The sequence below is a fragment of the Ciconia boyciana genome, chromosome 12 (genome assembly GCF_034638445.1).
Source record: "Ciconia boyciana chromosome 12, ASM3463844v1, whole genome shotgun sequence".
NCBI classification, from domain to species: Eukaryota; Metazoa; Chordata; class Aves; order Ciconiiformes; family Ciconiidae; genus Ciconia; species Ciconia boyciana.
The window spans coordinates 24,287,546-24,301,866 of record NC_132945.1 but is presented as its reverse complement, the minus strand read 5'-3'; the positions used below and the strand labels follow the sequence as shown (position 1 = coordinate 24,301,866).

Here is a 14,321-nt window from a genome sequence, read left to right as displayed (position 1 = left end):
GTGCACCGTGCTGCTGCCCGTGCCATCCCTTGCTCCTCTTGCTCCTCTCCCATCCCCTTCTTGCCCCGCTTTGCCCTGGCACTGCCCACAGGCATCCCCGGGGAGCTCCGAGCTCGCCGCCGAGGACGGCCGGCTCCTTCCCACCCACTGCTGGACGCCGACACGTCGCCTCACCGCAGCGGTGCAGGACTCTCAGCGTGGAGCAGCCAGGCCAGCACCCCGCACAAAGGCACGGCGGTGAGAGCCATACGGGCGCTGACGTGGTCCTCAGTGCCGACCGGCTTTTCCCGGGGGTAAAAAGCCTGCTGGTGCGAGGTTGGCGACCCGGTTACTAGAGCCGCAGCGGAAGGGCAGCCACATAAAAAAAAAATAGGAGCCCAGCCGCGGCCAGGGGATGTGAAATCGTGTGTTACCGGCACACAGCCGTCCGCAGGAGTCAAAGACCGGGGCGGGTGTTTCATCGTGCCCCGGCTGCCCCACTGGCCCTGCCAACGGCCAGCTCCCGGCCCTGCTCACGCAGTTAGGGCCCTGCGGGAAGGAAGGGCATCTCCCCGTGGCAGCGGTAACGTTTAGCAACTCCCGTGGAGTCCCCCCCGGCCCCACCGCTGGTCTCTGCCAGCCCCAGCCCGGGGGTGCCGCTGGGCGCCGGGGTGGGGACCACCACGGCTGTGCCCGGGAGGATGCTCTGCACTGCTCCGTGTCCCGGCGGAGGAGGAGGAGGGCTGGCTCCGGGAGTCAGCTGGCCCCGGCAGCACGGCCCCCCCGGGCCCACTCACCCCAGGGGTCCCCACGTCAGCTCTCCGTGGCTCCAGGGGACAGGGGTTTCCCCAGGGACTCGGGGGAGCAGAGCACGCCGCAGCCCCTTCTTGCCTCCTTTTAACCCCGGGCATGCGCCAGGCTGAGCTGGCACAGCCCCACCTCTGCTCTGGGAAGATCTTTGGACTTTGTGCTCATTTTGCTGTTTGCTTTTATTTAGCAGCAGGATTCGCTTTCAATAGATAGGACAATAACCCCCCCATATCTGCTCCAGGCCTTGGCCCTCCCGTCCAGCATCCCTTCGCCCCTGGGGCAAAGGCACAGGAGGAGGGACCTGTCACCCAAGGCACTGGGGAAACGTCCCCTCCGCTCCCCGTCCTGCTGGGCACCCCCGGAGCAGCCATGCACCCCCCGCAGCGGATCGCAGCCTGGGTGCTCCTGCTCCACGGTACGTCGGAGGGGCTGGGCTGGGAGGTGGGGTGGGGTGGGCTCACTGGGGGATGAGACATCCTGGGACCCCCGGGAACCAGGCCGGTCCCACCGCGGAGGACGCGGAGATGTTTCGCATCAGTCCGAACCACAACTTTGGGTGAAGCAAGGGTGGGTTTGCCCTTAGGGAGCCAGGGCTCTGCTGCTGCTCCAGCCCCGCTGCCCTAGGGCGGGGGGCTGGGCTGCGGCGAGGGGCTAATCCTGCCTGCCTGACCCCAGGGACGAGCTCTGGGGGGGTGACGGGTAAGGAGCAGCTCCCAGGGGCATGGAGACCGGGCGTCCGAGGCCACACCATGCTAAGGGTGACCCATTCCCCCACGGACCCGAGCCTGGTGCCCTTGGCCCGAGATGAGGAACCAGGTCCCAGCCCGCAGACTGCGGCGGTGTCGGTGATGGAGAGCTGGGGGAAAGGCAGCGCCGGTGGCGGCACCAGATGCGGAGCAGCACTGGGAGGAGGCCAGGTCCTGCCGGGGCACGTCCCCGGCCGCCGGCCAGGTCCTCCAGCAGCCCCAGCACCAGGGATGCTCAGGGCTGCCTTCTGCCAACCCCCTCCCCAGCTCCCGGGCACGCTGGGCGCTGGCTGCACCCCATGACAATCCCACTGCCCGTCCCCAGGCAAGCCGCGGGCGCTGGCCGTGCCCGGGAGCGTTGACTTCCTCTTGAGATGGGTGATGGCGTTGGGTTTCACCCACTATTCCTGGGGCTAGAAACACTGTTTTTTGCAAAAAGCCCCAAAGCTGGGCTGGCTTCGTGTTTGGGACTGGGGACGAGGGTCACAGCTGCCCCGGCGCTGGCTCTGGGCTGGAGCAAGGGGCCAGCGGGACCCCAGGCTGCAGCCTGAGGCTCCAGGGTGTCCCCGCACCGGCAGGCTGTGCCACAGGCTGGCTGCCGCAGGCAGCCTCCGCCAGGACCGACATCCGGGACTGCTCCACGGACCCACCGGTGAGCCCCACAGTGCCCAGCCCGCCCTGTTCCTGGGACACCCCGCGTTGGGTCACCCCCTGCCCCACCACTGCAGCCGGTGCCCCCCCCAGCACGTCTCCCCTTGTGCCACCAGTACCTGCCCCCCACGGCCACCAACACAACGGCGCGGCTCGCCACTCTGCGGGACATCATGCGAGCCCACGGCGTCCATGCCTACATCGTGCCCTCCACGGACGCCCACATGGTAAGGAGCAGCCTGCCTGCCCCCCCCGGGGACCGGCTCCCCAGCCGGTGCCTGCGGCCGCCTCTCATGGCTCCGTCCCCGGCTCCAGAGCGAGTACATCGCCGAGCGGGATTCCCGGCTGGGCTGGCTGACCGGCTTCACCGGCTCTGCAGGTGAGAGCATCCTCGCTACCCTGGGGTCCCTGCTCGGGGGCCAGCACCCAGCCGCCTGCTGGGGGATCCTCGGGGCAGGGCATGGTCCCGCTCCACGCAGGAGGCCGGGCTGGGGATCCCTGGAGGTCCCCGCCAGCTGCCTGGAGAGGGGGGAGAGGTGACGCCTGCATCGCCACTCCTGTCCCAGGCACCGGCGTGGTGACGCAGGACAAGGCTGCGCTGTGGACTGACAGCCGCTACTGGACGCAGGCAGAGCGGCAGCTGGACTGCAACTGGGAGCTGCAGAGGACAAGTCAGTGGGGGGCAGGCTGGGGGGCTGACGCGTCCCCCTGCCCCCAGGACCCCCCCAGCCCCAGCCACAGCCTCATCCGGGCTCAGCATGGGCTGGGACGCGGTTCACCCTCCCAGTGCCACCCAGCTCTCTCCTGCAGCCTGGATCGAGTCCATCGGGCTGTGGATCCTGGAGGCAGTTCCTGCTGGGGGGAACATCAGCTTGGACCCCTTCCTCTTCTCCATCGGTAGGGCTGGCCATCGCGTGGGGTGACCCTGCCCGACGTGAGGGCAGCTCCCGGGTGTGGATTTACCCGGTGCCCCCAACCACGGGCTGCTTCCCCCCCCTCAGACACCTGGAACAGCTACAGCCGGGCTCTGCACGGCTCTGGCAGGACCCTGCTCCCCATCGAGACCAACCTTGTGGATCAAGTGTGGGGTGACCAGAGACCCCCTCCAGCCTCTGGCGAGATCTACAGCCTCCCGGAGGCATTCACGGGTACGACCGCCGTCCTTCCCGAGGCTGCTGGGTGGATGCTCACCCGCGGCAGCCCCCAGCCCAGGGGGCCGTGGTGGTCCCTGAGCTGAGCCGGCCGCTCGCTCCCCTCCCAGGGAGCAGCTGGCAGGAGAAGGTGGCCGGGATCCGGCAGCAGATGCAGCAGCATGTTCGACACCCCACGGCCGTACTGCTGTCGGGGCTGGAGGAGACGGCCTGTGAGTAGCCGCGGTGCTGTGGTGGGTGCCGTGGCGGGTGCCGTGGGCTCCGAGCCCTGGGGTGGGAGGGCAGTTGGTGGGCGCAGGCTCGGAGGTCTTCTTCCCGGCAGGGCTCTTCAACCTCCGTGGAGATGACATCCCCTACAACCCCGTCTTCTACTCCTACGCCCTGCTGACCAACACCAGCATAAGGTGGGCAGCACCTCCCCAGGGGCACGGGGCACGGACGGGGCTCAGCACCCACCCTCCTTCCCTTCCAGGGCCAGCATCCATGGGACCCTCCCCTCAGCCCAGCCGCCCCCTTCCCCAGAGCCCACCACGTCCTGCAGTGCCCAGCCCCATTGTGTGTCCCCTCCAAGCCCCACATCTGTCCCAGGTCCAGCCACCTCCCTCCCAGCCCACCCCGGGGTGCAGCACCCCCACTTCCAGCACCGCCTGAGGCCGACCCCCGTTCCCAGCCAGCGTCCCTTCTGAGCCCCCCAGCCCGCTCCTCTCCGCCGGCGTGCCCCGCACAGCCGGGCTCGGGGAGGGGGCCAAAGGCGGCAGGCCAGCCCCACGGCCGTGCCCACCCCATCCTGCATCCTTCCCCAGCCTCTTCGTGGACAAGGCGCGGCTCTCGGCGGCAGCGCAGCAGTCCCTGCGGGCAGGCTGCCCGGGGCCGCTGTGCGTGGAGCTGCAGGAGTACGGGCAGGCACGCACCTACCTCCAGCGCTACGCCCAGGGCAACGTCACCGTCTGGCTGGGCACCGAGTACACCACCTACGGCCTCTACGGCGTCATCCCTCAGGTAGGGCACCGCCGCGTGCCGGCGCTGACGCCCGCGCCGCTGAGCCTGGCCATGGGCGACGTGGGTCCTGCCGGGCTCGGGGACTGCCCCGTGCCACCGAGCCGTGGGGCACGAGGGGACGGGTGGCTGTGCCCGGCCGTGCCACCCCCAGCCTGCCTTTGCAGGAGAAGCTGCTGGAGGACAGCTACTCCCCCGTCATGCTGGCCAAGGCTGTGAAAAACGCCAAGGAGCAGGAGCTGCTGCGAGCCGCTCACGTAAGGGCTGTCCCCCTCCCCACAGCCCCGAGCAGAAGCGGGGGGCAGCCGGGGGGAGCAGGGTTCTGACGGGCCCCTCCCCTGATGCCGCTGGGCCACCCCCAGGTTCGGGACGCGGTGGCTGTCATCCAGTACCTGATGTGGCTGGAGAAGACGGTCCCGCAGGGGCAGGTGGACGAGTTTTCGGGGGCACAGCACATCGACAGACTCCGCCAGTCAGTGCTGCCGCCGCGCCCGGCCCCCCCTGCCCGGTGCAGAGCAGCCGGGGACCCCCAGCATCTCCCTCCCTGCTGCCTTCCAGGGCCCAGGAGCACAGCCGTGGGCCCAGCTTCCAGTCCATCTCCGCCAGCGGGCTCAACGCGGCGCTGGCCCACTACAGGTACGGCTCGGCCCTGGTCAGCGCCGGGGGTGCCAGGGCCGGCAGCGGCGGTGGGGAGCGGGCAGCTGGAGGCTGGAGCGGGCTCTGACCCCCCGTCCTCCCCTCACAGCCCCTCCAACGGGAGCAGCCGGAAGCTGTCCGTGGATGAGATGTACCTTTCGGACACCGGAGGGCAATACCTGTGCGTAGCCCTTGACGCGGACCCCCCCAGCACTGCACAGCCCCCCCGTCCCCTCCCCATGCCCCCCGCGCAGGGTGGTGGCAGGGGGCCCCAAAGCCAGCGCTGGGGCTGCGTTGTCCCCCGTTCACGTCTCCCCTTTGCAGGGACGGGACGACAGACATCACGCGGACGGTGCACTGGGGTGTGCCGACCCCCCTCCAGAAGGTACCGGCCCCTCCCATGCCAGGCAGCACCCCCCGTGGCACCCAGCACCCCTGTGGCACCCAGCACCAAGGTCCCAGCCGGGGCTGGATGTGCCGGGGGGGTGTCCGGGCACCACCGCGCCCAGCCCCCCCGCCATGCCCCTCGTAGGAAGCCTACACCCGTGTGCTGATGGGCAACATCGACCTGTCCCGCCTCGTCTTCCCGCCCAACACGGCAGGTGGGTGCCGAGCCAGGCGTCGGGCAGCCCAGCCCTGCCCAGGCCCCCCGGGCATGGGTATGGGGAGGGCGGGGGGGCCTCGCCGGCTTGCTGGCCCCCATCCCACCTCATCATTCCCCAGGGAGAACGGTGGAGTCCTTCGCCCGCCGGGCGCTCTGGGACGTGGGACTCAACTACGGCCACGGGACCGGCCATGGCATCGGCAACTTCCTCTCGGTCCATGAGTGTAGGTGCTGCGGCACCGGCACCGGCACTGGGGACACGGGCTGAGCTGCGGGGGGCAGGGACAAGGACGGGGCTCAGCCGGGGCTTCTCATGGCCCAGCTGAGCCTCTTGCTGCGGGCAAGCGTCCCCTGCCTGCAGGGTGCTGCAGTCCTTGCCAGGGTGGCCCCACGGTCCTTACCAGGGTGGTCCCAGGGTCCTTGACAGGGTGGCCACGTGGTCCTTACCAGGGTGGCCCTGCGGTCCTTGCTGGGGTGGTCCCATGGTCCTTGCTGGAGTGGTCCCATGGTACTTGTCAGGGTGGCCACATGGTCCTTACCAGGGTGGCCCTGTGGTCCTTGCTGGGGTGGTCCCATGGTCCTTGCTGGGGTGGCCCCACAGTCCTTGCCACAGTGGCCCTGCGGTCCTTGCTGGGGTGGTCCCATGGTCCTTGCTGGAGTGGTCCCATGGTACTTGTCAGGGTGGCCACATGGTCCTTACCAGGGTGGCCCTGCGGTCCTTGCCGGGGTGGTCCCATGGTTCTTGCCGGTGTGACACCTTGGTCCTTGCCGGGGTGTCCCCGCAGGACACGCCATCCCCAGGAGCTGTAACCCACCCCATGCCTCCTGCAGGGCCCGTGGGCTTCCAGTCCAACAACGTGCCACTGGCAGCCGGCATGTTCACCTCCATCGGTACGTGCGCCCACTGCTCCGGCCAGCGCCTCGGGCTCTCGGGGACGTCCCTGAGGCGCAGAGCCCGGCCAGGGGAGGAGGCGTTCAGCTCGGCCCCACTCAGGGGCCAGATCCGGCCTCTCTGGGGTGGGATGGGCTGGGGGAGTTGCTGGGGCGCGGGACTCACCGGGCGCCTTCCCTGGCCCCCAGAGCCTGGGTACTACCGGGACGGCGAGTTCGGGATCCGCATCGAGGACGTCGCCCTCGTGGTGGAGGCGCAGACCGAGGTAGCGCGACGGGGCCGGGCGGGCAGGGGCGGCACGGCACCGGGGGGGCTGCGCCAAGCCAGGGGTGGGGACACCCCCCGGGTGGGGCTGGGGACACCCAACGCCACCTCTCTGCGGCAGCACCAGAGCGGGGAGAAGCCCTTTCTGACCTTCGAGGTGGTGTCCCTGGTGCCCTACGACCGCAACCTCATTGACCTCAAGCTCCTGTCACCGGAGCAGGTACCGGGTGCTCGGGGCCGGGGGGGCAGAGCAGGGACGTGGGGCCAGTGCGTGGGGCTGGGGTACGGGGAGAGCGAAGGGGGCCGGGGCTGGACGTAGCAGGAGACCAGGACCGCGGCACGAGGTCAGGACGGGTAAAAGGGGCCGGGGCAGGGGTGGATGCGGGGATGGAGAGGGCAGCGGGGTCTGTGGATGGGGCCAGTGATCGGGGGGTGGGGTGGCGGGGTGGGGTGGGCCGACGGGGGACAAGGGGGGTGCAGGCGGTGAGGGGGGCAGGCGGCTGGGACAGCCCCCCACAGTGCCTGGCTGCAGATCCGGTACCTGAACGCCTACTACAAGACCATCCAGGCGCGCGTGGGGCCAGAGCTGCAGCGGCAGCGGCTGGAGGAGGCGTACCGCTGGCTGCAGAGGAACACCGAGCCCTTCCCGCTGGGCAGAGCCGCCGCCGCCACCGGCACCCTGGGCACGCTGGCCCTCGCCTCCCTCCTCTCCGCGCTGCTCACCGGGCTGCAGGCCTGACCCTGCGCCAGCCGGCCCCGCGCCAGCCCCCTCCCTGCCACGGCCGTTTCTTCTCCCCGCCGCTCACTTCCTTTTTTTTGTTTTCTATTTGCTCGTTTGTGATTAAACACGAGCGACCTTGGCGGGTGCCTGCGCGCTGCTGTGCCCTTGCCGCAGCAGCCTGGTGCGCTGCCAGCCCGTCCGCTGCCTCGCTGGCTGGTGTGGGGCTGGCGTCCGGCCCCATGTGGCCCCTGGCCCCACATGTGTCACCCGGCCCGTGCCATCTGCCCTGCCCTGGGGTGGCCAAGTCAGCACCGGCAGCGAGGAGGCAGATTCAGGGCAGATTTTAATTCTCGGGAGCAGAGATGGGGGAACTGGAGCAAGAGGGCGCGGAGGAGCCGGCCCGACCGGGGCCATCCCCGCTGCCCTGCCCGTGCCAGTGGCAGGGTGCCAACGCGCACGTCCCACCCGGGCTCGATGCCCAGCCAGGAGGACCTGCGGATGGCAGGGGACGCAGGGGACCGTGTGTCACACAGAGGGCTTGGCCATCGCGTGCCGGCAGGGAGAATGAGCGGCCACGGGGAGCGGGCACGGCGGAGGGGTTGGGGACCTTCAACCTTTGCATGGCGGGGACACGGTGCCCACCAGCAGCGTCACCGAGGGGCGGCAGCATTGCCGAGGGGTGGCAGGGTGCAGGCAGGCATCCCTGCCCCGGGGGCCCCAGGCAGGGCAGCAGCTTCGTGGAGGGTTTCCTTCCTCCTGCCCCAGCCTGCGCATCCGCCAGCCACCCCAAGCCGCGCCACTGCAAGCACCTCTCATGTGACCGCCGGCTTCCTGTGTGCTTCCCGGCCTCGGTGCCGGTGCTTCGGTACGTGCCGCGCCAGGCGCTGCCCGAACACCGCACCCTTGCCACCGGGCCCCAGCGCCATGCTGCGCCGCAAGCCCTCCAACGCCGGTGAGAAGGAGCCAGGACACAAGAAGGTGAGCGCTGGCGGTGCCCAGCTGCCGTCAGCACCCACGGGTGTCCCTGCACGCCCAGCGCCGGCCGAGCCCGGGCTGCCCGTGGGATGCTGTGAGCAAGGAAGCTCTGGTGTCAGGGGGCTGGGGCAGCCATGGGGCAGAGCCCCGTGGGGCCTGGGGGCAGCACGGCCAGCAGGCAGCCCCTGCCACCGCCGGCCACCGTGGCCTGGCCGGCGCGTGGTGCCGGCCTTGTCCCGCGCCCTGCTCCCACCCTGGCTTGCAGACCGGTGGGGCGGGCGGCCGGGATGCACGGACCCCCGGGGTCAGTATGGGTGCTAAGCCAGGGAGCTGGTGGGACCCCTGGGGCTCTGCTGGGGGGGGCAGTGGCTCCCCCTCCCCGTGGGCTCCCCGCAGCGTGGGCGGCCGCCTGCTGTTTCCTGCTGGGGGTGGGGGACGGCTGCGGTGCCGGGCGCGCAGCTCCCAGCCCGGCCCGTGCAGCAAGGTGTCTGCGGTCGAGGCGGTGCGAGGCTGCAGCTCCGTCACATGTGTTGGCCGCTTCCTCCGGCAGCACCGCGCCGAGTGCTGGGAGACACCGGCAGCACCGGCTACCGGCACTGCGGCCTCTCGAGAGCCCCCGGCGACAGCAGGGCCATGTGCCACCCTGCCTGGAGGGCTGCGGCCACCAGCGGGGGCCACGACCGGCCCCTCTGCCGGGTCTCGCACCAGCAGGCGCTTCGGCTCTCGCCAGGCCCTGGTGGGCTGGCTTCGGCAACGGCGAGCCACCGAGGGGAGCGGGGGGACGGCGCCTGGTGCCGCGGTCCTGCCCGCGGCAGGCGGACATCCCGGCAGAGCTACACGCCATGGCGGCTCCTCCGTGCTGGGAAGCTCCCAGGGGAAACCTGGGTGAAGCCCCCCCCTCCCTGTGCCGGGGGGGGCCCAGCGAGCCCGGCAGGCCCCGGCGGGCATCCCCTGCCCTTGCCCAGCCACAGCCGCTCTCACTTCCCTCTCGCTGCCATGCTGCCCGGGCGGGGGCCGGCTGCCCCAGCTCCAGGGCCCCCGCTGCCGGGCTCTCCGCCGCTGCTCTCGCACCCCCCGCTCCTCCAGCCCCAGGGCAGCGGCTTCCCCAGCTGCGGGGGGGGGCACGGGGTACGAAGTTGTTTCATCTGAAGGGTGCAGGGGGAGACCCGAGGGGTTCAAGTCGCCCAGGTCTGGTGGGTTCAGGGGTGCTGGAGCGGGGCAAACCGCCAGCATCTCCGCTGTACGGATGCACCGGCCGAGCTGGTCCTGCTAAGTAAAGCCCCAGCAGGGATGGAGCCGGGTCGCCCTCCTCCGAGCCAGCCTTCTATAAGAAAATGGCAAAAACAAGTAATAAAGGATGCTCAGTCAAGTCGATAAAAAGGAGAAGGAGGAGGGGAAGGCGCAGGGCCGCGTCTGAGCAGGGGCTGGGAAGGGCCTCAGCTGCCTCCGGCGCAAGCAGGAGCCCGGGGCGGGCAGAGCGACTTGAGAAAGGAAATTGCTGCGTTTGCGGTCGAGGCAAGCCCGAGCACCGCGGTGTGCGCTCCGAGCGTGCCGGCGGCTGGGAGCTGAGCTCGCCCAGCCCTGGCATGTGAGCCGGCTCCAGAGCAGCACTGGTGCTGGGCACGCAGGGATGAGGGAGAGCAGGACCGTGCGGCCGTGCGGGGACCCTGGCTGGCCGGCAACGAAGGCGGCTCCGGCACGGGGAACCCCTTCCTGCGTGGGACAGGCACCCAAGGACACGGAGAGGAGGGAAGGAGAGCCAGGGAGGCAGGCAGGGGGGCACAGGGCAGACTGGAAGAGGCAGCGATGGAGGGTTGCACCAGGACCGATATCCAAAACCCGCTGCGGTGGCTTTGGCACCAAGCCAGGGCTGAGCTTGCTGGCGATGCCGGCAGGGGAGGGGCTCTCCTGGCTGTGGGATGATGCTCGCAGGCAGAAAACATGGGAAATTTTCAGGCCTGGAGCTGAACGTGAGGGCAGCGGGCACGGGCATGGCCGCACTCATGCTGTCAGCCGCTGAGAACAGCCTTTAGCCGTCAGACACTCGCAGGGAAGGGAGGGACCGACCCACGGCACAGCCACCGCAGGAGCAGGACTGAACACGAGGCAGGTCCCGCTCTGCCCTCGCTCCCAAAACCCCTGGCTCAGGGGCCGGGCCAGCGCAGCAGGCCCACGTCTCGGTGCTGAGCGGAGCGGCCACGTTGCAGAGCCCCTGTGTTTTCCCAGCCAGTGCCCAGCCCACGTGCCACGACAGCAGCGCGGCGCGGTCCCGGGCTGCTCCCAGCTCGGCAGTGCCAGGCTCAGCGCCGGAGCGCCCGCAGCGGGTGCCGGAGCCGGGGCTCTCGGCGCCGCTCAGTCCGCGGCAGCACCGAGCGGCACCGCGCCGCGCAGCCCCGGCCCCGGGAACGCTGTGCCAAGCGGCCGCGCCTGCACCGAGAGCGATGCCGGGCCTCTGCGTCCCGGGGGGGCTCACAGGCTGTGGCAGCTCTTGGAGGGGAGGGGGGGGCAGGGGAGGGGAGGCTGTGCCAGCCAAAAAATCTCTTCGAGCACCGGCATCGCCCTGGGCAAGCCAGAGCACCCGAGGGGCCCGGCTGCCGGAGGGCAGGGCGGGCGCAGGGAGAAGCCCTCACACCTTTCCCTCTCCCCAGCTCTCCCTCCAGCGCTCCAGCAGCTTCAAGGACTTCGCCAAGTCCAAAGTCAGCTCCCCCGTGCCGAGCGAGAAGGAGTTCAGCCTGGAGGAGAATGTGAGTGCCCGGCCCCCCTGCCACGTCCCGCTCCCCCGGAACACCTTCCCAGCGGGCACGGCCCTTTTCGGAGCCTGTCTCCCCAGACTCCTGGTCCTACTGGTGGCCCACGTGCCATGGGGCAGCCCCAGGGGTTCCAGCACCAGCAGGGACTTGGGGTCCCGCTCCCCAAGGAGTCTTGCAGCCCTGCGTGGCCCGGCCGAGGTTTGCCGGGGGTGGGGAGGTGGGGCTCTGCCTTCACTCTCCGTCCCTCGGCCAGATCCCCGAGAACGAGTCCAGCAGCGCCGTCCCCGACGATGCTGCACGGAGCAGCGGGATGAAGCTGGGCAAGAAGTGGCGGGCCGTCATCTCCCGCACCATGAACCGCAAGATGGGCAGGATGGCCGTGAAAGCCCTGGCCGAGGGGAAGGTGAGCGGGGGGCCCGGGCAGGCGGGGGCAGCTCCCCCTCCCTTGGCCTGACCCGGGTCCCCCCGGCAGGGAGACATGGAGGAGGAGGGGTCCCCGTGCCCCCCGTCCCCAGCCGGCAGCACGGAGGAGCCAAGCCACGAAAAGGTGCCCCTGTCTTACCTGGAGACGGAGGAAGACGGGCACCCATCCCTCGGCCGCCAGCTGTCCAGCGGTGAGCCTGGCCCCAGCAGGACCCCGGCCCCTCGCCCCGCAGCCGGGCACATCCTGACCTCCCTCCCCTCCGCAGGCAGCGAGGTTTCCAGCCCCAGCCCCGGGGGCAGCAATCGGGACAGCCTGCGGCTGGAGGAGAGCGGTCCAGCCTACACCGGCCCCTTCTGCGGCCGGGCCCGCGTCCACACCGACTTCACACCCAGCCCTTACGACAAGGACTCGCTGAAGCTGCGGGTGAGCCACGGCACGGCCAGCCCGGGGCTGGGGAGAGCTGGGGCGAAGGGCAGGACCGGCGTGCGGGCCCTGGGGAGGGAGGGTGGCTGGGGGGGGTTCCCCAGCCGTCCCCAAGTCTGCGCCTGCCTCCACCCCCATCTCCCTCGGCCCAGAAAGGGGACATCATCGGCATCATCGAGAAGCCGCCCGTGGGCACCTGGACCGGGCTGCTCAACAACAGGGTGGGCTCCTTCAAGTTCATCTACGTGGACGTCATCCCCGAGGAGACGGCCCCTGCCCGCAAGAGCCGGGGCCCTGGCAAGAGCAAGCGGCTCAAGCCCAAGACCCTCCACGAGCTGCTGGAGCGCATCAACCTGCAGGTAAGGGACTGGGGCCCGTGGGGGGACAGCGGCACCCAGCACGAGCCCCGAGTGCCAGCAGCGGGACCACCCTCCCCTCCGCTCCCCGGCAGCCCTCCCCTATCCCCCGTCCCCGCGGATCCCTCCGCCGAGCACCCGAGCGCCGCCGGGGCGGCAGAGGGGACACGGGGCTTTTCTGGATGGTGCTCGGGCAAGCGCCCGCCGTGGACCTGCGCCGAGAGCCAGGAGCCACGTGGCTAGCACCGAGGGCCAGGCGGAGAGAGCCGGGGCAGCCGTGCCACGCTCCGCTCACCCCTCCGCCGCGCTGCCCGCTGCCCTCCCGCCCCAGGAGCACACCTCCACCCTGCTGCTGAACGGCTACCAGACCCTGGAGGACTTCAAGGAGCTGCGGGAGACCCACCTCAACGAGCTGAACATCACGGACCCCCAGCACCGCGCCAAGCTGCTGACGGCCGCCGAGCTCCTCCTGGATTACGACAGTAAGAGCCGGGAGCGGGGCGGGGGGAGGCCCCCCGCGCTGCCCACGGCCCCCCGTGCCGGGCAGCCCCAGCAGCGGCCTCGCTGCCTGCTAACACCACATCCTGTCCCTGCCAGCAGCGAGTGAGGCGGAGGAAGGCGACAGCTCCGAAGCCCAGCCTTCCCCCTCGGAGCCCAAGGGGGACATTCCCCGGGACTCGGGCTGCTTCGAGGGCTCGGAGGCCCTAGACGGCAACCGGGACGAGGCCGAGCTGGGGGGCCCCGAGGGGCAGCTGCGGGCTCTCTCCCTGGCAGAGTCCTCCTGAGCCCGGCCTGCCTGCCAGCACTGCCCCGCCGACGGGCGCAGCCCACGGCTGCTTCCCACCCTGGCCCGGCAGCGGGGCCGGACCGGAGGGGCCGGCCGCTCGCGGGGGAAGCAGGTGAGCCCCGGCAGCGGGACCCCCACGGCCCCGGCACGGGCCCCCCGCGCCGCGCACGGGCTCCGCGTGGCTGCAGGCGGCTCAGCCCTCGGCGCCCCGAGGCTGCCCCGTTTGCTGCCCCCGGGACGTTTTGCACTGCGCTGCCTCGCACCGCTGCGGGTGCTCCGGGCGCCCTGCGGCACCGCGCTCCCCGCCGAGATGCCGCGGGCCTGGATTGCCTCTCCTGGGTTTGCCCCACTTTATCCACAGCTTTAAGAGCTCCTCCCGGAGCCCTCGCCTGCTGGGCTGAGCGCGCAGGAGCCTGCGAGGACAGGGAGGTCTGCGGCAGGCAGGGCCTGAGCAAACCCAGCGCTGAGCAGCGAGAGCGCAGAGGTCCCACCGAGCCCAGCTCCTCGCTGGCAGGGAGGACACCCGCGCCGCCCTCCTCCAGCATCTTCCTCGCAGAGCCAGGGCAGGCAGGGAAAGGTTTGCTGGGAAGTTTGGGTTGTGGGGAAGAGGCTCAGCCGAGCTGAGAGCAGCCCAGCAAGGGCACCGCAAGCCCCCTCCCTCGGCTCAAGGGGAGCCCCAAAGGTTGCCCGTGGCTTGCCACCAAGCCCGGTCCAGGGGGGCTACGAGAGGGAGCTGGAGCAAGCGCCCTGCCACCCCAAGCGCCCCCGGGAAGGGGCAGGGGAGCTGCAGCCCGGCCAGGGCCCTGCAGAGCCTCCCGGTGTGGGCAGGAGCCGAGGCAGGGGCAGGCACGGGAAGGGGAGCGTGGGGCAGCCAAGTAAACAGGCCGGGCCCCGGCGCGGGGTGCCCACCCCAGCCCCCTTCAGCCCAGCTCTCGCTGCTGCGCGTGACCGGCTCCAGCTCCTGCGCTGCAGCATCGGCCTTTGGGCACCCAGTTTGTCCCTTTGCGCTCGATATCAATAAAAGCGTGCAAGCCCGTTTCACTCTGGCCTTCAGCCTGCTTCCTACCTGCCGGGAAGGCTCGGGGAGGGAGGGAGCAGGATCTGCAGGGAACGGAAAGCTTCCCAGGACGCTCCCCGGCGGCACCCGCCTGGGGTT

The 14,321-nt window shown here is 70.7% G+C and overlaps 2 protein-coding genes across 2 annotated transcripts; both read left to right on the top strand.

Annotated features, from left to right (window-relative positions):
- The first annotated feature begins 1,158 nt into the window (after window positions 1–1,158).
- Window positions 1,159–7,468, top strand: XPNPEP2 (X-prolyl aminopeptidase 2). The gene is made up of 21 exons (XM_072877321.1): window positions 1,159–1,204; window positions 2,114–2,187; window positions 2,303–2,413; window positions 2,502–2,565; window positions 2,753–2,857; window positions 2,997–3,083; window positions 3,188–3,334; window positions 3,448–3,549; window positions 3,660–3,741; window positions 4,141–4,336; window positions 4,501–4,590; window positions 4,696–4,805; window positions 4,892–4,969; window positions 5,079–5,150; window positions 5,294–5,354; window positions 5,502–5,571; window positions 5,693–5,797; window positions 6,405–6,464; window positions 6,654–6,730; window positions 6,851–6,949; window positions 7,262–7,468. Exons 1-21 carry the CDS (start codon window positions 1,159–1,161, stop codon window positions 7,466–7,468), a joined length of 2,043 nt encoding a protein of 680 aa, XP_072733422.1.
- An 841-nt stretch (window positions 7,469–8,309) lies between these two features.
- On the top strand, window positions 8,310–13,743 carry SASH3 (SAM and SH3 domain containing 3). Its single transcript, XM_072877323.1, has 8 exons — window positions 8,310–8,428; window positions 11,074–11,169; window positions 11,429–11,578; window positions 11,648–11,789; window positions 11,865–12,022; window positions 12,175–12,381; window positions 12,710–12,860; window positions 12,976–13,743. Exons 1-8 carry the CDS (start codon window positions 8,375–8,377, stop codon window positions 13,161–13,163), a joined length of 1,146 nt encoding a protein of 381 aa, XP_072733424.1. The 5' UTR covers window positions 8,310–8,374; the 3' UTR covers window positions 13,164–13,743.
- Window positions 13,744–14,321: the final 578 nt, after the last annotated feature.